Source organism: Copadichromis virginalis, linkage group LG5 (genome assembly GCF_057382275.1).
Source record: "Copadichromis virginalis isolate Kocher_CV1m ecotype Utaka linkage group LG5, C_Virginalis_male_GT1.1, whole genome shotgun sequence".
NCBI classification, from domain to species: domain Eukaryota; kingdom Metazoa; phylum Chordata; class Actinopteri; order Cichliformes; family Cichlidae; genus Copadichromis; species Copadichromis virginalis.
Window position 1 is genome coordinate 5,039,722 of NC_140622.1, and position 22,970 is coordinate 5,062,691.

The 22,970-nt window shown below is 42.5% G+C and overlaps 1 protein-coding gene across 1 annotated transcript; it reads left to right on the forward strand.

Moving 5' to 3' along the window:
• The first annotated feature begins 3,851 nt into the window (after positions 1-3,851).
• Positions 3,852-6,532, forward strand: LOC146708774 (P2Y purinoceptor 1-like). Its single transcript, XM_085458014.1, has one exon. The coding sequence runs from the start codon at positions 3,905-3,907 to the stop codon at positions 4,952-4,954; it is 1,050 nt and encodes a 349-aa protein (XP_085314140.1). The 5' UTR covers positions 3,852-3,904; the 3' UTR covers positions 4,955-6,532.
• The last annotated feature ends 16,438 nt before the right edge of the window (positions 6,533-22,970 follow it).

Genomic DNA, 22,970 nt, shown 5'->3' on the forward strand with positions numbered 1-22,970 from the left:
AATACCATTAAATAACTTTAGAAAAACTTCCACTTGACTCTTTACATGTAATGTTATAAAAATATATATTTTATTGTTTAATTAATCTGAAAATGTTAGTCTGCCAAATGTGCAGCAATGTAATCTATTTATTCTCTTCAGCTGATAGTTTGTGGGGCCCAGGTAGACTGTATAACTGCATCTCTACCAGTTTCTCTGCATTCCAGCCTCCTCTGTTCCATGTGAAGGGATTTGCCTTAAGGCAGGAGAAATGATCTCCACGAAAAGGAACAGGTTCGGCCATCGCACAGTGGAACAAATTCTCTTCTTAAATAAAAATGAGAAAGAGCTACTTTAAATGCATCATGTTTTTGTTCATAAGCATTTTCCCTTTCCATTTCACAATCAATTCTACCTCCAGGTCAAAAATATGTCTAGGAAAATTTCCCTAATATATAATATTATATATATTATATATGCTCACAGCAGAAGCATACTCCACAATGTGTTGTACATTATCATATGTATATTATATGTAACGTGGTATTTTTCAATTATTGTATTTACCAACATCAAGAAGTCACAAGCAAAGAAAGACCACGCCATGGTGCATGTTTAAACAAGAAGAGTTTACTGGTCAAAATTATTTATTAAACAAATAAACCACATTTTCTTAACCTCCCAAAAATAAACTTTCAAAGCAACGGCGGCCCAATATCAGTCATAATGAAGCAGTTGGTTTTATTTTGTGGATTCAAGCTGCTCTTCGTATTTTTGGCCACCAGATGTCACCGGAGAGGACTGTGTTGAAAAGCTTCGAGTAATGAACCGTTTTTCAATACAAGCTTCAGTGCTTCAGAAAGCTTCATTTGGCCATCACTACTGGTAGGCAAAATCTCACTTGCTTTCAACAGGACTTTACACACACCTGAACCTCATTAGTCTCTACCATTGAAAAATAGGTTGGAACAAACACTACAATTCTAATCAAAAAACAGGAATGCAATTATGCATCCAGTCGACAAACTAATTTACCCAGCTAAATGGCCTGAAAAGTAAAACACTGCATACAATACAACTAAAAATAAAATAAATAATACTATACAAAATTAAAAACCCTCTAGTTGGTTGTACCCAGTTGGGCACCAATGACATCATGACCCTATATAAACAAGTACTGGGGCGGCCCCTCCCACGCACCTGTTTTAGATCTAGGACCTGAACAAATGGATAAACATGGTAAGTATAACCAAAGCAACATAAGCAAACATAATTTGTTAGAAATTGACCTGTGAACAGAAGAAAATTCAAAAGACTTGATGGTTAGTATAGTATTTGCTTTAGAAATATATGCATGGATGTAATGGATGTAACCAATTCTACCACAAACTAACCCGGGAAAGTATGTAAAGCAAAGTTACACCAGCAATGTCTAAATTAAAGCATTATGGTCAACTGTAAAAAAACAAACAAACAAACAAGGGATAAATTATCAATATGGTAGAGGGAGAAGTGATAAATGAGTTCAAGCATAGCTACTTTGTCACAGTGCACCAGAGGGTCCCAGTAATTATGTTTATCTTCAAAATCTGAGGTTTTGTAACCGTCATTTGCTAAGACACAAACTGCATATGGGCTGAAAAACCAGAATGGACATTGAATGTGAAAAGCAGCTGTCTGTTTCTTCTTACATGTGTACCAATAATCTTTAAATGGGCGGAGACAAACAAATATGCATTATGTCATCTTGTCCATGTGCACTAAAACATAGTCAACATCTCCATGACCATGGTATACTGTTGTGAACTGGAATCTTATACATTATATTGCCAAAAGTATTCATTCAGCCATCCAACTCACTGAATACAGGAGTTCATCATTTCCATGGCTACAGGTGTATAAAATCAAGCATGCTTCTACATGCCTAGGTGGATAGCTCTCTGGGGCTCAGTGAATTTCAGTGCCAGGATGCCACCTGTGCAGCTGTGAAATTGTGTCCACTTGTGAAATTTCTTTATTACTAAATATCAGTCAAATAGTCAACTATTAGCAGTTTTATAATAAAGTGGAAACAACTGGGAAGGACAGCAACAGTCATTAAAATAGTAGGCGATGTAAAATCACAGAGCGGGGTCAGCGACATCACTACAGACCTCCAAAGTTCATGTGGCCTACAGACTGGCTCAAGAACAGTTCATTGAGCGCTTCATGCAATGAGTTTCACTGGCTGGGCAGTTGCATCCAAGCTTTACATCACCAAATACAATGCAAAGCATCTGATGCAGTAGTTATAAGGCACACCACTAACTGATTCTAGAGCAGTTGAGACACTTTAACAGGTACATGGCAGAGTGGGGCACAGAAAGAAATGGGCATGAATACTACTACTGTCTACTGGTAGACAAAGCAGTTGCCCAAGACTGCAACAAGACCAGACATAAGAACAGTCATTTTTTACTATTCACACTACATTTCTCATTTATGTATTGATCAAACTTATATTTTGATTTCTTTGATTAAGAATAGCAGTGCTTTGTTATTAGGAAACAGGGAGAAGCTCTGTTTTAGCACTGATCATTTTTACTAACATCAGGACCTTTTAGTCTGTCTTGGCTGTGATGTGAAGGCAATCTCTTTCTGTCACAGGTCACTCACACACATACATCTATCTATCCATACATCCATACATCTATCTATCCACACACACACACACACACACACACACACACACACACACACACACACACACACACACACACACACACACACACACACACACACACACACAATAACAAGAAGGTTCAGCAGTTCATGGCAAAACTTAGGCAACAGTGCAGATCACAGTGCTATAACTGCATGAAGGGCCTGAGCTCAAACTAGCTGGGGTCTGCGTGGCATTTCCATATTATGCATGTACCATGTGGGTTATCTCATGTACTGTGCCTTCCCACAGCACAAGACATACTTATTAGATTATTTAGGTATTCTAAATTGCTGTGAATTCGAATGTTGTCTCGTTTTATAGCGTTACCTGTTTCTGAGAACAACCATGTATGTATGTGTTGGGGTAAGCCACTAGGTGGCGACAAATAATCAGCATTACTAGTATAGTACTTCGACTTCCATTGTGTCATTGGTCTACTTCAATACGCACATGTAAATAGAACTGAAATAAGAACATATAAGAACCCAGTGTGTCATATATTATATCTTAGCCTGATTAAATCAAGTAGATTAACGATTGCTTATCTAGTTTGTGGCTTGCTGGCACCAGAGGTCAGAATAGAATGGCCAGACTGGTTCCACAGACAGTGTGACAAAGGATTATAGAGACTGTACATACAAAAAAGGGGAACTGGGACAGAGTAGAGACGCCTGGGGAAATTAATGTCATAAAGCAGAATGTCTATGTTGTGACATTCTGTACAACAGAACAGTTTTTTGATTAATCTTTTAATAAATCCATATTCTTTGATCTTTGAAAACGTTTCTGTAGCTTGTTTAAATATTATTTCATTTCATTTGTTTTTATGTGTTTCAGTTGGTTGGGCCACATACCATCGAAGTCATTTAAATATTATAAGGTACGGTGAGATAGCTAGCTGTATCCTTTAGTGTCGTTTTACACAGCAGTGAGCTGACTGCATCTGTGATGTCAAATGATTTAAAGCAATACATGATTTAATTTGTACTTTGTGCGTGTCTGTTTTTATTTTTACTTCCCCCCCCATTCTTTACGTCATTATGAGTGTGCTACCATAGCTGGAAAAAAGTGGGCGGATACTTTTTTTAAATTGCATATTCACTTGTGGGTTTTGTTTTTTTTTCCACGATTAGCTTTCAGTGGAGGTCATTGCCCTGAGCGAGCCGATCACTGACTGCTGTGTTTTTGTAGGAGATTTTATATGACAAAGGTTTTACATCAATGCGAGAGATGTCTGTAAACAACACAAAAGGACCTTGTGAGGGCAACCTAATCAATCTAAATTTTACGCACAGCTTTTTGCCGCCCGTCTTTATCACCGTGTTCATTGTCGGGACGGTGTCCAATATCTGTGGACTGAGAAGCGTATGTGTGAGCTGGAAGAAAAACGGAAACATCAACATCTTCATGTTCAATCTCGGGGTGGCGGACCTGCTGTATCTGTTTACCCTGCCGTTCCTCGTCTACTATTACGCGCGTGAGAGTGACTGGCAGTTTGGCCAGCCTTTCTGCAAGGTGACGCGCTTCTGCTTCAACCTCAACCTTTATGGCAGCATCGGCTTCCTTACCTGCATAAGCATCTATAGGTACCTGGGCATTGTGCACCCGATGAAAGTGATGGGGAAAATCACCAGTCGCCACTCTCTGGCCATAAGCGCTCTGGTCTGGGTTTTGGTCATTATTCAAATTACTCCTGATATGTTCTTTGACAAGAATGATGAAAAAAAACCAAACTCGTGTTTTGACACCACCTCAACCAACCTGACCAGATACTACCTGCCATACAGCATCAGCTGGACGGTCACCGGGTTTGTCCTGCCTTTGGTCATCATTTTGGGCTGTTATGGACACATCGTGGTGGTTCTGGGAAAGAACGCCAATGTCAACCCACTGCTGAAGCAGCGATGTTTGAAACTGGTCGTGATTCTGGTCATACTTTTCTCCGTCTGTTTCATTCCCTACCATATATTTCGAAATTTAAATCTCACTACCAGGATTTTGAAACAAGATGGGCTTTGTCACCACCTCTTCGACGACATCTACATTGCACACCAGGTCGGCAGATTCCTGGCTTGTCTAAACAGCGCGATAAACCCGCTGATTTATATAGTAGGAAATGATGATTTCCTGACTAAGTTTCAAGACTTCAGTAATCGGACCAGGATGTCTCTTGCCGGACTCAAAAGCGCAATTATTTACCGCAAACCCATAGAAGCGGACGTGGATTTACCCGCAGACATGTGCACCAGTTTCGACAAGAGGAGTGGATAGGGCGCAGAATCAGTTTACGCGAGTTGCTCGTCTATACATGTCACGCACCGCCAGCACTTCCACAGATCCGTGAACAAAGTACGTGACTGCGACTGATGATTGTGCTTAAGGGAGGACTGGCGAGGGGTAGGTCACTGAGGTGTCAGTGCACAGAGAAAGTCAAGTGTCCGGATGGTTCCCTGGATGTTACCGAAAAGACTTAAAGCTGAAGCTCCAGCTCATATACCTCTATTTTTGAACTGTTCCAAGTGTTAAGCATTGTAACAACTTATATATTTTTATTTTCTGCGTATTTAGTAAGCCTCAAATCTTTCTTCTGTACAGTGCAGCAGGAAGTATGCTGTTGACACTTATTTGTGTTATGTGCTACACTGCTTTGGACTGTTAGATGAAGCTTTGATATACTTCACCATGAGTTGTATTTTTCACCTCAACATGTAACCGACTCAGACTCAAACCATAAAAGGGATTTTAACAGCACTTGTTTTAAGAGTCTGGCACAGCCTAATTACTGCCGTTTGTTTAGAGAAAACGGACACAATACAGCAACAGCTATGTATGAAACTGGAGTGGACAGTCTGAAGTAGAAATACCACTAAAACTTTTCAAGTGCTCTCTTATTTCTTCTTCTTTTTTTCTTTAACCTAAATAAAAAAGTAATATCATCAAATGAATCCGCGTGTCACGAAGGTGAAATAATCTAATTATATCTCATACAGATGGGTAGCAAAGGCGATGCACATTATGCGGAACCCTCACGCGGTTCCATTGAAGTATGCGTGTCAAACATGCACCGTGGGAATAAAAGTTGCTGGGTTTCAGTCTGGTCCACTGTGTTGCTTTGCAAAATTTGAAAATCACAGCGAAGAATTAATAACGAATATACTGCCATCTCTGCTATGGGGAAACCACCATTACACAGGAATAAGAATACGGGCAAATATAGGCTACATGGGCTACAGTCAAGTATTTTTATACTGAAAAACGCGAAACTGTCTGGTTATTACATTTGCAAAGGTCTAACTTGTAGACCCCCCCCAAATTCTACAGACATAATAGCATTATTATTATTTTTATTTCGTTTTTAAAGACGCACTTTAAACACTAGTCCTCTGTTTTTCAAATGGTTGCTTTATTACAATCAGGATTTTGATCATCTTTACAATAAAAGAAAGTGTGACATGGTCTGGTTTTTGTTGGGTCCTTTCCTGGTTATTGTGATTATTGTGAGGTTATTGTATTACAAGTTTTTAGTTTACTTTTCATTGTTATTCTTGAGCTCTAGTTTTGATTTATTATTATGTTTCTAGGATTATTCTAGGACTATTCTAGTCTGGTGTTTTAGAAATATAATAATGGATTCTTTGTGTGTTAGTTGAACGTAGCCTCTCCTGTGCTTTTTCTATGTTTAATTAATTGTGCATGTCTTATCTTTAAATCTAGTTAGCAGGACTGTTTTAAGGTTTGGGGCCCAGATAAGAGAAAAAAAATCCCTTTTGGCCCGACCACTTTACTATTGCAAACCATGCCAGCCCTAAATCTGTAACACTTTGCAGACAAGGATCAATATTCTGTTTAAATAGATATTTTTATTTTATGCATGACTGATGAAATGTGTGCAAGTCATTTTTTACATTTTAATATTTTTATTGATAACATTACATTAAAAATATTTATTTATTCATTTATTTATTGTTTATTTATTTTACAGTGATTGGTACTTTACACAAAATATAACTATAAAATATAAATACAAATATATGTTAACTTTTTGGATGGAAGAGTATTTAAATTCTTATCTATAAAATGGTGAAAGTATTTTTTTTATAATATTAGGTATTGGAAAACATAACTTAAATAATCCTTTGGGTAATAATTAAACAAAGTATAGCCAAACAAAATAAGTTTAAATGTGATTTTGCAGCAGTCACAGGCAGTGTGCAAAACATATGCAGAGCAATGCACACTTGTCCAAAAATGCACTTTATGTGATGTTATAATGATAATGGATTATTAATTAAATTAATCAAATTAAAACATTAATAGTGCATGGGGAAAAAAGTCCCAAATGACATCCTGCAATTAGACATGTTTTGTTTTTTTTACTTAAAATAACTTACCTCATTCTTCACATATCAGTGGGGCTGGTTCAGTGTCAGGAGTGTGGGTGTGAGGATACAACAGCCTGAGCCAGAGGTTTGATCTGTTTGGCCTTGCAGCAGGTAGCAGATAAGTGATTTAGTACATTTAGTACAATTACGTGTTGGCTAAAATAACTCAAACACGTTATTTTTTGTTAGAAATTAAATATATTAGCTAATTAAGTCAAACAGTGTCTGTGGACTTTATTTGTTTCATTTCCCCCTGTCTCTTTTCTTTCTTTAAATACAGACTTCAATTTTAACTGAGCCATCCTAACGTCTTACTGCTCGGCATCAAGTGCACCTGGACCAAGCCAAACTGAAATAAAGAGGGTGGAGGCGAGGTCAGAGGCTGTTGATACAACAGAGCATGTTGTATCAACTAAATGGCAATGCTGAGCGCTTCTACAAACACTGGTGAAAAAACAGGTCGCTCAAAGGAGCCAGCATTAAACTTCAAAAAGTGACCCAAGTCTTCACTGTCTAAAAGCAATGTTTAATTAACAAACTGGACATTTGCTGATACTGGACCTGTCCTGGGTTTGTGCTCTTCAGAGTACGCACTTGGAGCACATGAGGTTGCCTGTTTGCAGTAAGCTCGCTTTCAGTCTTTGCTGGATTGTACTATTTGTACACTAACCACAATTGGTAACCCTGGATCTCCTGTTTGCAGTGCAGCTTTGCCTATTCATCTGTTTTGGCCAACGCTGTAGGAATGGTATTGAAGATGGTTGCCATAAACATTGAGGCTACAGATCCAGTGTAGCTTCTTTCTTTAGGAAAAATATCTGTATCAATAAATTATTACTAACCTAATGCCAAATGGGATAGTAATTTAAAGTGAGTGAGGATATTGTCTGTATTTTCAGTTTTGATAATCACAGTGGTGATACACACCATCTCTGACTGGAGTTTTAGGTTTTGTCAGTCAGCTAGGACAAAGACAGCCTGGCTCTGCCGAGGATCTCTGAGAACGTGAAACGTATTATAAAAGAGCTCTTTCAAACATTATCAGATCATGCTGGACTCCATGTGTCAGGTTGAAGTCCATGAATCTTGAGTCATCTTGAGTGCTGTTGTCATCAAAGCATTAGAAGGAAATTGAGATGGGTTACAGGTACACTCTTTAGGCATACTATTTTTAAGCCATTTTAAAAAATAGTTTATTTATCGCACTGAGAAGGTCCAAGTTGGAGAAAGGGCCCAGCCAGGAACCTGTTTGCTGTGAGGTGACAGCACTAACCACTGCAACACCCTGACATTTTTAACATGTTCAGCTAAGAGTGTTCAAATTTGTATAATTTGGCAGGAAAGTTTGTATTAAACATAAATTACATTTATCCAGTGGTCTCAATGTATTTTTGATGTCCTTCAGTAAATACCTGTTTCTTTAATGCCTTTCACAAAAGCACCATACATTTCTTTCCAGATGTGGAGCAACTTGGCAGTAAGCCCAGCTGCTAGTTATGTCATGTGCACATTTTCAGGAAAGGGTGTGCTTACAGTGGGGCAAAAAAGTATTTAGTCAGCCACCGATTGTGGAAGTTCCCCCACCTAAAATGATGACAGAGGTCAGTAATTTGCACCAGAGGTACACTTCAACTGTGAGAGACAGAATGTGAAAAAAAAAAATCCATGAATCCACATGTTAGGATTTGTAAAGAATTTATTCGTAAATCAGGGTGGAAAATAAGTATTTGGTCAATAACAAAAATACAACTCAATACTTTGTAACATAACCTTTGTTGGCAATAACAGAGGTCAAACGTTTACTATAGGTCTTTACCAGGTTTGCACACACAGTAGCTGGTATTTTGGCCCATTCCTCATTTTGGATCATTGTCATGTTGGAAGACCCAGCCTCGTTTCATCTTCAAAGTTCTCACTGATGGAAGGAGGTTTTGGCTCAAAATCTCACGATACATGGCCCCATTCATTCTGTCCTTAACACGGATCAGTCGTCCTGTCCCCTTGGCAGAAAAACAGCCCCATAGCATGATGTTTCCACCCCCATGCTTCACAGTAGGTATGGTGTTCTTGGGATGCAACTCAGTATTCTTCTTCCTCCAAACACGACGAGTTGAGTTTATACCAAAAAGTTCTACTTTGGTTTCATCTGACCACATGACATTCTCCCAATCCTCTGCTGTATCATCCATGTGCTCTCTGGCAAACTTCAGATGGGCCTGGACATGCACTGGCTTCAGCAGCGGAACACGTCTGGCACTGCGGGATTTGATTCCCTGCCGTTGTAGTGTGTTACTGATGGTGACCTTTGTTACTTTGGTCCCAGCTCTCTGCAGGTCATTCACCAGGTCCCCCCGTGTGGTTCTGGGATCTTTGCTCACCGTTCTCATGATCATTTTGACCCCACGGGATGAGATCTTGCGTGGAGCCCCAGATCGAGGGAGATTATCAGTGGTCTTGTATGTCTTCCATTTTCTGATGATTGCTCCCACAGTTGATTTTTTCACACCAAGCTGCTTGCCTATTGTAGATTCACTCTTCCCAGTCTGGTGCAGGTCTACAATACTTTTCCTGGTGTCCTTCGAAAGCTCTTTGGTCTTGGCCATGGCGGAGTTTGGAGTCTGACTGTTTGAGGCTGTGGACAGGTGTCTTTTATACAGATGATGAGTTCAAACAGGTGCCATTCATACAGGTAACGAGTGGGGGACAGAAAAGCTTCTTACAGAAGACGTTACAGGTCTGTGAGAGCCAGAGATTTTCCTTGTTTGAGGTGACCAAATACTTATTTTCCACCCTAATTTACGAATAAATTCTTTACAAATCCTACCATGTGAATTCATGGATTTTTTTTTTCACATTCTGTCTCTCACAGTTGAAGTGTACCTCTGGTGCAAATTACTGACCTCTGTCATCATTTTAAGTGGGGGAACTTGCACAATCGGTGGCTGACTAAATACTTTTTTGCCCCACTGTATGTAGCCTATAACAGCTCGGTCACGTAATTTCATAGTAACAGCACATTCCTTGCCTGTATAACATTTGCATGGTTTTCAATGCAAAAGCTCAGTAGAATAAAAAACACACATTTATAGCTTATCGTAAGAGAGTCTAAGGAACAAAAAGAAAAACAAAACAAAAGAAAAACAAGTTGCGAAGAAATGAATTAACAAGGTCTGACAGTAAGCATTACATCTGCTGATGTCATCTATTGTTAAGTATTCTCTGGAACTGCGACGTTAATGGGGTCTAACTTCCTATCTTAAGCAGCACAATAACATAGGAAGTTAAGGGCAAGGAACATGGGTCTGGCTTTCGTATAAGAATTTCACTAAATGACTTATCAGATCTGTGACCCATACTCGCATAGCAGCCAGTATGTACGTACCAGGCTTGTTAGACTAACCACTTGAGCTTTGGCTGCTATCACACCAGGACTGTTTTATAAACAGGAACATAACACAATGAGGATTTATATTTTCCCAGTATAACATTTTCCTGGTGGACTGAAGTGTACACAGAAGACACAAGTGCCTTGAGATATTTGACTAAAGTTGAAACAAGAATTGTGAACTGCTTCTTGATTCTGCAAAAACAACATGCACAACTTCCTTTCCCACCAGAATATTTTGTAAAACACCTCTCTGTAGGAAGTAATATATTGTCTGCTTTATGGCAATAAATCGCTGTAGTATGGAGGATCTTTTTCCTTTGAGGTTACAAATCATCATGATTCTCCCATCTCAAGCATATATTTGAATGGATCTCCCCACTCTGAATCTGAAACTGAATATTATGATGTGGAAAGAAACCAAGAGACAAAAATTCCTCTTTCTGAATGTGTACTTTATGTTCTTTTGGTGTTTGAGAAGGATCCAAACAAACGAATGTTATTACAACAGATAAATATTACCATCTGGCAGATTTTTCCTGGGACATCATTTCTAATTCTGTAAGCAGAGTCTGGTAACAAAAACAGAAACCAGCCTGATGGGTGTGTAGGAGAAGTTAGAGGTAGCAACAACATGATACAGCTGCAGCCAGAGACCACATGCCACAGGAACACGTTCAGTGAGAGACTACGATTACCATAAAGCACCACTGAACGACACAGGAAATCATTCCTCCCTGTGGCCATCTCCCTGTACAACTCCTCCATCTAATGCACTGTAAACACGGCAATAGCTACATCTTTTTGCACACGCTCCTTTCTACTTGGTAATGTTGCTGTCTATTTTTCTTGATATTTATTTATAATTATATCTGTCAACCCTGGATATTTATTATTTGGTAATTTGTTTTTGTTTTTGTTTCTCTTTTTCTTAATGTTACTGTACTGAAGCAACTGTAACCCACATAATTTCCCTAGGGATTAATAAAGTATTCTTATTCTGATAGCAAATAAATTTGTCATGCAAATATTTTGGAAAATTAGAAATGGTCCACTTGTGACCTCGTTATATTGCTGCTTCACATTTTTGGTATCTTTTTGGAACTTAAAATTCTTCCAGATTCAGACTATTTGTCATTTCTAAAAAGAAATCAGCTCAGATGGGTTCAACCCTTGCGATCCAGATTTGGATAAGGGTGTAAGAAAATGTATGGTTATGTATAAAGCATACTGTCAGGGTTCCTGGGTCGGTGACCCAGTGTTTTCAGTTCACACTCACTGTTTATCTACTGCCTGTTCCACTTCCTGTTTTATTGTGTTAGCCTTGGTCTGTGTGTATTATGTTCAATCCTCTTCCCATTATCATTAGTTCATTATGTTCAGCTGTGTACTCACCGGTCCCTCATTATCATCATTATCACCAGTCTGTGTATTTAAGCCCTCTGTTCTACTTCTCAGTGTCGGGTCATTGATGATGTTGTTTCTGTCGTGTGTTCCGTCCAGTCAGTCAGTTAGCCAGCCAGTCTACCAGTCCGCTAAGTCCAGCCAGCCAGCCATCCATCCTATCATCTGTTGTCTACATATTCAATAAACCTCGTTCTGCACCACGAGTCCTGCATGTGGGTCATCCCTTCCTCGCCTCCGCACACGAGCCCTGACAGAATGACCCGACCCGTGCCAAGAAGACACGCTTTTGACCCAGCGGACTCGGACCTCTACGAGCGGCAGGAGGTAGCGCTCTCCTTGTGGGCTGAAAAACTCAAGGAGAGACAGCGGCTCTTCGCGGAGCGAGAGCACGTCTTCGAGGGCACTCGCTTGGCTCTGGGCGGGCCTCAGAGACGCCGCGTTCCCCCACCTGCTGCCTCACCTGCACCGGAGCATCTGCCGCGGAGAGTGGACGTTTCATGCCGCGCTTCGGCCGCTCCCTCTCTCGCCACTCCGCTCCACGCTCACACATCACCTGCCTCATTCACCGGACCTTCAACCTCGCCACGGCACAGCGGCTCCGTCTTCCACCTCGGCTCAACAGAGGCTCCCGTGCCAGAGGCTCGGACGTGTACCCCACCCGCTTCCTCCTCCCGGAGAAATCGGCGCACACGCCGCCATAAAACAGACCACTTTCAGCCACTCCCGATGGTGAGCTCCAGTGACTGTTTTTCGCACTCACCATCTGATTATTCACTCAAAACGCACAATAACCCCATCTCTGATTCGTGGGATGTTTCCCTCCTGGAAGATTCTGTGGACTGGGAAGATTTGTTCTGCTCTGCTCTCCCAAAGACTGTAAATAGTGGTGGCAGGAAAACCAGAACAATCCCCAATAAACCTGCTAACATCACACACCCAGTCATTATCTCCACTCCCGTCAGTCAGTCTACCCCCACGCCAGTGCCAGCTCCCAGGAGGAGGGCAGCTGCGACCCAGTCTACCGCCACACCCGCTTCGGTTTCTCGAGTGGGGGTGACTGGTGTCCAGCCACCTCCCGTGCCTGTCCCAGCACCTAGGCTGAGGACGGCCAGGATCCAGCCTGACCCCCCTAGAGACTCAGCTGAGGCTCTCCAGCCAGTGCCCTCACGCTCTGGAGGCACGGAAGAGCTAATCAGTCCACCACTTCATCCACCTCCTGACCCAGCCTTTCACGCACTAGCTTTATCCCTGGTTAGGCTGGCTGAAGTGTCCCCTGCTCAGGCACCGGCCTTACTAGCTCAGGCTGTAGCTTTATCTCCCTCATTAGCTCAGTCTGTAGCCCAGCCATTAGCCACACCAACCTCAGCTCCGTCGTCAGCCTCACCTGCTGTTCAGCTTCCAGCCCCGTCAGTTCACTCACCTGCTCTCCAGTCCGCTCCTGTCCAGTCACCCGTAGCTCAGTCTCCTGTCCAGTCACCCGTAGCTCAGTCTCCTCCTGTCCAGTCACCTGTAGCTCAGTCGCCTCCTGTCCAGTCACCAGTAGTCCAGTCGCCCGTCCACCAACCTGTTCAGTACCCAGAGCCTGCTGTGAGCTACCCTGCTGCCCAGCCAGGGGTTTCCGCACCCGCTGGCCCGGCCGCTCCTCAGCCAGGGGTTTCCGCACCCGCTGGCCCGGCCGCTCCTCAGCCAGGGGTTTCCGCACCCGCTGGCCCGGCCGCTCCTCAGCCAGGGGTTTCCGCACCCGCTGGCCCGGCCGCTCCTCAGCCAGGGGTTTCCGCACCCGCTGGCCCGGCCGCTCCTCAGCCAGGGGTTTCCGCACCCGCTGGCCCTGTCCTGTGTGTGCCAGGGGCTCCAGTGCCCACTGGTTCTGAGACCGTTTCCGCTGGAGGGCCCGAGGAGCCCGTCCGGCAACCTTCCTCGTCAGCTGGGGGTTCAGGAGAACCGCACCAGCCTCATGCCTCGTCAGCTGGAGGGCCCGAGGAGCCCGTCCGGCCACCTTCCTCGTCAGCTGGGGGTTCAGGAGAACCGCACCAGCCTCATGCCTCGTCGGCTGGAGGGCCCGAGGAGCCCGTCCGGCAACCTTCCTCGTCAGCTGGGGGTTCAGGAGAACCGCACCAGCCTCATGCCTCGTCGGCTGGAGGGCCCGAGGAGCCCGTCCGGCAACCTTCTTCATCAACTGGGGGTTCAGGGGAACCGCACCAGCCTCATGCCTCGCTGTCACCTAGCTCTGCTTCTGCCTCGCCTGGCCCGGCCTCGGACCCTGCCTCTGCCTCGTCTGGCCCGGCCTCGGAGCCTTCGTCCTCGTCTGGCCCGGCCTCGGAGCCTTCGTCCTCGTCTGGCCCGGCCTCGGAGCCTTCGTCCTCGTCTGGCCCGGCCTCGGAGCCTTCGTCCTCGTCTGGCCCGGCCTCGACTTTGGCTTTTATTTCGCCTGCTGCAGCTCCGGCCTGTGCTTCGCCTGATCCTGCCTCGTCTGGTCCTGTGCCCACCGGGCCATGGCCAGCACGCCTAAAACTGGAGAGCCGCCGCTGCCTTCCGCGCGGCCGGCCCCCGGACCGCCTTCGCCTGAGTGGCCGCCGTTGCCTTCCGCACGGCTGGCCTCCGGACCGCCTTCGCCTGGGTGGCCGCCGTTGCCTTCCGCACTGCTGGCCTCCCGAACTGTGTCCACGTCACCGCCGTTGCCTTCCGCACGGCCGGCCTCCGGACCGCCTTCGCCTTCGCCTGACTGGCCACCGTTGCCTTCCGCACTGCCGGCCTCCCGAACTGTGTCCACGTCACCGCCGTTGCCTTCCGCACGGTCGGTCCACCGGAACAGTCTCGCCTCGGGCCACGTGGCCGCCCACCCGAACTGTCTCTGTGTGGCCTCCGTCCCTCCGTCCTGGGCCCCCTCCGCCCTGTTCTGGTTCTTTTTCGTTTGGCCGTCGGGTGCCAGCCTTTGAAGGAGGGGGTCCTGTCAGGGTTCCTGGGTCGGTGACCCAGTGTTTTCAGTTCACACTCACTGTTTATCTACTGCCTGTTCCACTTCCTGTTTTATTGTGTTAGCCTTGGTCTGTGTGTATTATGTTCAATCCTCTTCCCATTATCATTAGTTCATTATGTTCAGCTGTGTACTCACCGGTCCCTCATTATCATCATTATCACCAGTCTGTGTATTTAAGCCCTCTGTTCTACCCATTCAGTGTCGGGTCATTGATGATGTTGTTTCTGTCGTGTGTTCCGTCCAGTCAGTCAGTTAGCCAGCCAGTCTACCAGTCCGCTAAGTCCAGCCAGCCAGCCATCCATCCTATCATCTGTTGTCTACATATTCAATAAACCTCGTTCTGCACCACGAGTCCTGCATGTGGGTCATCCCTTCCTCACCTCCGCACACGAGCCCTGACACATACTCAATACATTTGAATATGAATTTGTTTGATGTACACTTAAAACAGTAAAGACGACACATTGATGAGCTTGTATTAGTGTTAATCATCTCTACTTCTAACTTTCACATATGGTCTGTTTAACAGAAAGTTAAATAGACCAAAGTGAAGTCCTGACTCTTTGTGAGAGAGGGCAGCTGGTTCTGCTATGATCTAGTCTGACTTTTTAGTTAGATTACGTAAATGAATAAATTCACTGTAATTGTATAGCTAATGAGCTAATAATCAAATCAGGATATGTGGGGCATGGTTTTGTATAATATCATTAACTGTTGCTGTCTCTGTGGTAACAAGCAACTGCCATCAGATTAAATTTTAATGAATTATTGTGAATTTTTTATTCTTGTATGTTTAACAAGTTTAAAATGTCTTCGTTTTTTTTTTAATCATTACTTCTTGTTATATTATATTCAGTTATAAATATAATAAAAATTTAATTTATTGTCATTATAGTCTCTGTGAATTCATTTTTATTAGTAGTAGTACAGTTTTTAATTTCACCTCCTCACTACGTACGACTCTGGATACTGTAGCTCCTGTGAAAACTAAGGTCTCTAATCAGAAGTACCTGACTCCGTGGTATAATTCTCAAACACGTAGCCTAAAGCAGATGACTCGTAATCTGGAGAGGAAATGGCGTGTCACAAATTTAGAGGATCATCATTTAGCCTGGAGAAATAGTTTGCTGCTTTATAAGAAAGCCCTCCGCAAAGCCAGAACATCTTACTATTCATCACTGGTTGAAGAAAATAAGAACAACCCCAGGTTTCTCTTCAGCACTGTAGCCAGGCTGACAAACAGTCAGAGCTCTTTTGAGCCAACCATCCCTTTAACGTTAACTAGTAATGACTTCATGAACTTCTTCACAAATAAAATTTTTATCATTAGAGGAAAAATTACCAGTAATCATCCCACAGATGTAATATTATCTACAGCTACTCTTAGTACCATTGATGTTAAGTTAGACTCTTTTTCTCCGATTGATCTTTCTGAGTTAACTTCAATAATTACTTCCTCCAAACCATCAACGTGTCTTTTAGACCCCATTCCTACAAAACTGCTCAAAGAAGTCCTGCCATTAATTAATGCTTCGATCTTAAATATGATCAACCTGTCTCTAATAATCAGCTATGTACCACAGGCCTTCAAGCTGGCTGTAGTTAAACCTTTACTCAAAAAGCATCTCTAGACCCAGCAGTCTTAGCTAATTATAGGCCAATCTCCAACCTTCCTTTCATATCAAGCATCCTTGAAAGAGTAGTTGTCAAACAGCTAACAGATCATCTGCAGAGGAATGGCTTATTTGAAGAGTTTCAGTCAGGTTTCAGAGCTCATCACAGCACAGAAACAGCTTTAGTGAAGGTTACAAATGATCTTCTTATGGGCTCTGACAGTGGACTCATCTCTGTGCTTGTCCTGCTAGACCTTAGTGCAGCGTTCGATACTGTCGACCATAATATCCTATTAGAGCGATTAGAACATGCTGTAGGTATTACAGGTACTGTGCTACAGTGGTTTGCATCATATCTATCTAATAGACTCCAATTTGTGCATGTAAATGGAGAGTCCTCTTCACACACTGAGGTTAATTATGGAGTTCCACAGGGTTCAGTGCTAGGACCAATTCTGTTTACATTATACATGCTTCCCTTAGGCAGCATCATTAGAAGACATAGCATCCATTTTCACTGCTATGCTGATGACACCCAGCTCTATCTGTCCATGAAGCCAGATAACACACACCAATTAGTTAAACTGCAGGAATGTCTTAAAGACATAAAGACCTCGATGGCCGCTAACTTTCTGCTTCTTAATTCAGATAAAACTGAGATTATTGTACTCGGCCCTGAAAATCTTAGAAATATGGTATCTAACCAGATTCCTACTCTGGATGGCATTACCTTGGCCTCCAGTAACACTGTGAGGAACCTTGGAGTCATTTTTGACCAGTCAAGTCAAGTCAAGTCAAGTTTATTTATAGAGCACATTTAAAAACAACCAAGGCTGACCAAAGTGCTGTACAGTAAATACAGATAAAAATACAATAGAACACAATTTCGTAAAACACCTCGCTGATCAAATAAAAAATAAATAAACAAATAAATTTAACCTTTCTAAAAGCCAATGAAAAGAGGTGAGTTTTAAGAGCAGTTTTAAAAGTTTCTAGGCTTTTGGAGAATCTGACGTAAGGAGGTAAACTGTTCCACAGTCTGGGTGCAGCCACAGCAAACGCCCTCTCTCCCTTTGTCTTTAATTTATACCTGGGAACATCTAAAAGCATCAGATCAGCTGACCTCAAAGATCTCCTGGGGCGATAAGTACTAAGGAGTTCTGACAGGTAAGAAGGTGCAGTGCCATTTAAAACCTTAAAAGCCAGCAGTAAGATTTTAAAATCAATCCTAAAAGCAACTGGGAGCCAGTGGAGAGAGCAGAGAACCGGAGTGATGTGGTCTCTTTTTTTTGAACCGGTCAACAGGCGAGCGGCAGCGTTCTGCACCAGTTGAAGGCGATGTAGACAGGAACGATCTAGGCCAGCATAGAGGGAATTACAGTAGTCCAGCCGTGAAGTAATAAAAGCATGGACCACTCTTTCTAGATCGTTCCTGCAAAGGTAAGACTTGACTTTGGCTAAAATCCGTAAATGATAAAAAGATCCAGAGCTGATTTGTTTATCAAGTTTAAAAGCATTGTCAAAAATAACTCCAAGACTCTTAATGGAAGAAGTGCAATCGGAGGTTAGGGGTCCCAAAAAGTCAAGAGAGAAGTTGGGATCTTTAGGAAGCCCAAACACAATGACTTCAGTTTTGCTTTCATTAAGGTGTAAGAAGTTAAGAGTCATCCAAGTCTTAATGTCAGACAAGCAGGAGAGTAGCGGCTGCAAAGAAACATTGCAGTTCAACCTCAGAGGGAGGTAGATCTGAATATCATCGGCAAAGATGTGGAAGGACACATTATGTTTACGGAGCACATCGCCCAGAGGGAGCAAGTACAGAATAAGCAACAGGGGGCCTAGTATGGACCCCTGAGGTACGCCACAGGTTAAAGGAGCTCTGGGAGATGACAGTTCACCAAGGTGAACAGAAAAACTCCTATTATTCAAATAGGACTGGAAAAACTTTAAGACGGTGCCCTTTAAACCGACACAATGTTGAAGGCGGGCTAGCAGTATGTTGTGATCTACAGTGTCGAAGGCTGCTGTCAGGTCCAAGGTTACTAAGACAGCAGCACAAGAGTCAACAGTTAAAAGCAAATCATTAAAAACTCTCAGTAGGGCGGTTTCTGTGCTATGCCGAGCTCTAAAACCAGACTGGAACTTCTCATAGAGATTGTTGTTGTCAAGAAATAGCTGGAGCTGCGTGAGGGCGGCTCGTTCCAGTACTTTGGACAGAAAAGGGAGGTTGGAAATGGGCCTATAGTTAGAGAGTAGGGATGGATCTAGATTAGGCTTTTTAAGGAGAGGTTGAACAACAGCGTGCTTGAAGGGTCACCAGGACATGTCCTTCAACGCACATATTAAACAAATATGTAAGACTGCGTTCTTCCATTTGCGCAACATCTCTAAAATTAGAACTATCCTGTCTCAGAGTGACGCTGAAAAACTAGTTCATGCATTTATTACTTCCAGGCTGGACGACTGTAATTCATTATTATCAGGATGTCCAAAAAACTCACTGAAAAGCCTTCAGCTAATCCAAAATGCTGCAGCAAGAGTCCTGACAGAGACTAGAATGAGAGAGCATATTTCTCCTGTTTTGGCTTCCCTTCATTGGCTTCCTGTTAAATCCAGAATTGAATTCAAAATCCTGCTCCTCACATACAAGGTCTTAAATAATCAGGCCCCATCTGATCTTAATGACCTTGTAGTACCATATCACCCTATTAGAGCACTTCGCTCTCGCTCTGCAGGCCTACTTGTTGTTCCTAGAGTATTTAAAAGTAGAATGGGAGGGAGAGCCTTCAGTTTTCAGGCCCCTCTTCTGTGGAACCAGCTTCCAGTTTGGATTCAGGAGACAGACACTATCTCTACTTTTAAGATCAGGCTTCAAATTTTCCTTTTTGCTAAAGCATATAGTTAGGGCTGGACCAGGTGACCCTGAATCCTCCCTTAGTTATGCTGCAATAGACATAGGCTGCCAGGGGATTCCCATGATGCATTGAGTTTTTCCTTTCCAGTCACCTTTCTCACTCACTATGTATTAATAGACCTCTCTGCATTGAATCATATCTGTTATTAACCTCTGTCTCTCTTCCACAGCATGTCTTTATCCTGTCTTCCTTCTCTCACCCCAACCGGTCGCAGCAGATGGCCCCGCCCCTCCCTGAGCCTGGTTCTGCCAGAGGTTTCTTCCTGTTAAAAGGGAGTTTTTCCTTCCCACTGTCGCCAAAGTGCTGCTCATAGGGGGTCATATGATTGTTGGGTTTTTCTCTGTATCTATGAGGCGACTTTTGTTGTGATTTGGCGCTATATAAATAAAATTGAATTGAATTGAATTCTGATCAAAAATCATATTTTGCATGGTTGAATCTTAACAAGGTTCCAAGTCGAGCTTCAACATGCAAAAAGAAGAAATAGGAGTGAGACAAAACATTGTTTGAGCATGCAATTTACTGGAAACAAAGCTTTTCGGAAGGATGGCACAGTTGCCTAGGGATGGGTATCGTTTAGGTTTTATCCGATACCGGTGCCAAACCAGTACTTTTGAAACGGTGCCGGTGCTTAAACGGTGCTCAAACCGGTGCTTAAAGAATGGAGAACACAAACTTTGTCCAAAAACCTCTCATGTTCAGCTGTTTTTTTGTAAAAAGATAACAATGTTAGCCTTTTCTGCAGCTATGGGGCATATATGGTATCACTCTTGGCTGGAAGCAGTGCTTAAACAATGGAAAAAACATAAACTTTGTCCAAAAACCTCTCATGTTTAACTGTTTTCCACTTTTTCTTTGGTCATTTTAGCCTTTTTGGTCAGGGTGAAGGGAGCATCTGCCATCAAACAAGAAGACAGCTGCATGTAGCTAGGATGATGTTTGCTAGTTCACCTTACGTGCATTAATGTAATAACGTGGTTAGCCTACTCAACGTAAATTACACACGAACAACATTAAGCTACTCACTCAGAGAAGAACGGCTGCTGCTGCATCATCATCCGTCATCATTTCTGCTACACTGGCAGGGCTAGGGGCCAGGACTCTCCTCTTCGGGTTTTTGGGGGATGTTGCTAACTCCGGGTCCGATAACAGGCAACCCACCCGCAGTAGATGTGCTCGGTGTGAGGTCTCGCAGCAAGCTATCAAATACGGCGCATTTCTCGGCTTTAAAAAAAACGCTATGTGTCGCCAGGTGTTTCATCGGATTTGAGGAGTTACCTCCTTTGACAGTATCACAGTATCAGCTTAAAGCACTTGTTGCAGGCTGCTGAGTTTGCATCTTTTGCTGTGAAGTACAGCCAGACTTTGACCGCTTTGCCTTGGGCATTTTTAATCTGTAGCTCTGCTCTAAAAGAACGTACGTACCTGGACCCGCCTACTATCCTCGGAAACGTAAAATGATTGGCTAGAATCTAAAGTGTATCACACCTCAGGAAAAAAAGCACCGAAATAAAGCACCGAAATAAAGCACCGAAATGTGCGCTGCTTTTCGGTCTGGTTACTACCGTTTATGTCAGAACCGGTGCCATGATGGCACCGGACACAGGTACCCATCCCTACAGTTGCCCCTCCGTTGATCCTCCTTGGGCTCTCGCGCTCTGGGGGGCCTCTGGATGTCTGGGGCCTGGATCTCCTCCATACCTGCTTCATGCCCTGGGGGACGGGACTATGGCTCCCCACACCCTCTAGCAGATCGTTACATTGAGAAACCTTTTGAATACAAGTGCGCATGTCCACACAGGTGTGCACACAGGTGTACACACGAGTGCTCACAAAAGATTTTAATAAAGATTTAGATTTTTATAGATCTGTGCTCTAAACTTTTTAGGATACATTTTTGAGAGATGCATCTTCTCTCAGACAGCACAGGTACATATGGGAAAGCTTTAAAAGGAAACATTCAATTCTAGATTTACAATTCACCACCTGTTGTTATAAATTGTGGAGATACAGAAATTCTTTTATTGCTGCCATATAATCTGCATCATTATAATTGCATTAATAACATTCTTTACAGCATTATTTCATCTAATAATAATTCTCACAGTATTGATATTGCATTACAGTTGTTTATTGAAGATGTCCATTTGAGGATCCTTCCATTATGTTAACTTTTATTACAAGTAAATATTTTATACACATTGCATATCTGTGCTTATTTTGAGTTGATGTTCGGTTCATTAAGGGTCTTAAGCTTCACTGGCGTGACTGTCCAGGTGATACATGTTGAGGGAAACTAGAACATAGAAGGATAACTGCAATGCATGCTTACAGTACATATAATACATATAATCTAGGAATGTGTCCGGCCTGAGGCCTTAACTCATTTGGTGTCTTACTATATTTTATTCTACTTGGTAACAGATGATCAGAGTCAATAATTAGCCTCAGAGTCCCTGAGGGCTTGAAGCGTATTACCTTGTATGGAAGGTGTTATAGAAAAGAGAAGTTCTATGTCTGCTTATAGGTATTAAAGATGTACGATTAACTGTGACTAATGTCTGGAACCTATTTTAATCTGTCATTGACGCCATGGGGGGGCGTGTACCCCACTGCTTTATAAGTATCCACAACATGTATTTTTGTCAGTAGACATATGCTGATGTTTTCTCCGGGCTGTTAATAAACTCAACGTTTGATTGCACTTTTCTGGGGCCTCCGTGGTTTGTGACACTGCTCTACATTGATTGATTTCGCAACAAAATCTACCATTTATAACAATAGCTTAGAACATGGATTCACCAATCTAAACTTCATGTGATTAGGTGAAAATGGATAAAATTGAAAACGAACAATCTAAAGTATCTATTTTATAAGAACAATTTACAGTAGCAGGTTTAATTTATATATCGGATGTAAAACTATTATTATATAAATTACAGTGTAATTAGCCATCAATGGGGTTTTTTTTTTTACCACAACACCACTTTACAGCGCTTTTATAAGCAGAATTGTCTCAAAATAAATTACAATACACTCAGAAGTATAAAACTTATGAGACTTTGCAGTTCGTCTTTAAGAAAAGTGTTGCTTAAAGCCACCCTTACTATTTCTACTTATGGGACTTATAGTATCCTTTATTTAATCTACATTTGACACATCAAAACAAAACTTAACAATTCTAAACATGTTTGGATACTGAGTGAAAATCTCATTAGGAATTTGAAAGATAGAAATATTAGCTGTTCTCCTATTGGACAATAAACAATCCAAACCAATCCTCAAGATAACAGAGAAAGTAACAACTTGCCAGTTCACTGAGCAGTCTGTGAACAGCCAAGTGTTCAGGGTTCTTCAAGCATGATGCAGCTATCCAGAGAGATATAGACACATTAGATAAAGCTGTTTAGTGGGAAGTAGATTTGCATGAATTATTAACAATGGTTAAATGTGTGAACATGAAATTGACTTGGATAAATAGAGAGAGGAAGGTTGTATGCTGGTGATGGATGCTAAGTTTGATCCATAAACTGATGATTGAGCACTCAAAGCACTTTGAGCACTTTGTTGCCATCTGATAGTGTGTCAAATCAAGGCAGTAGGTCCAA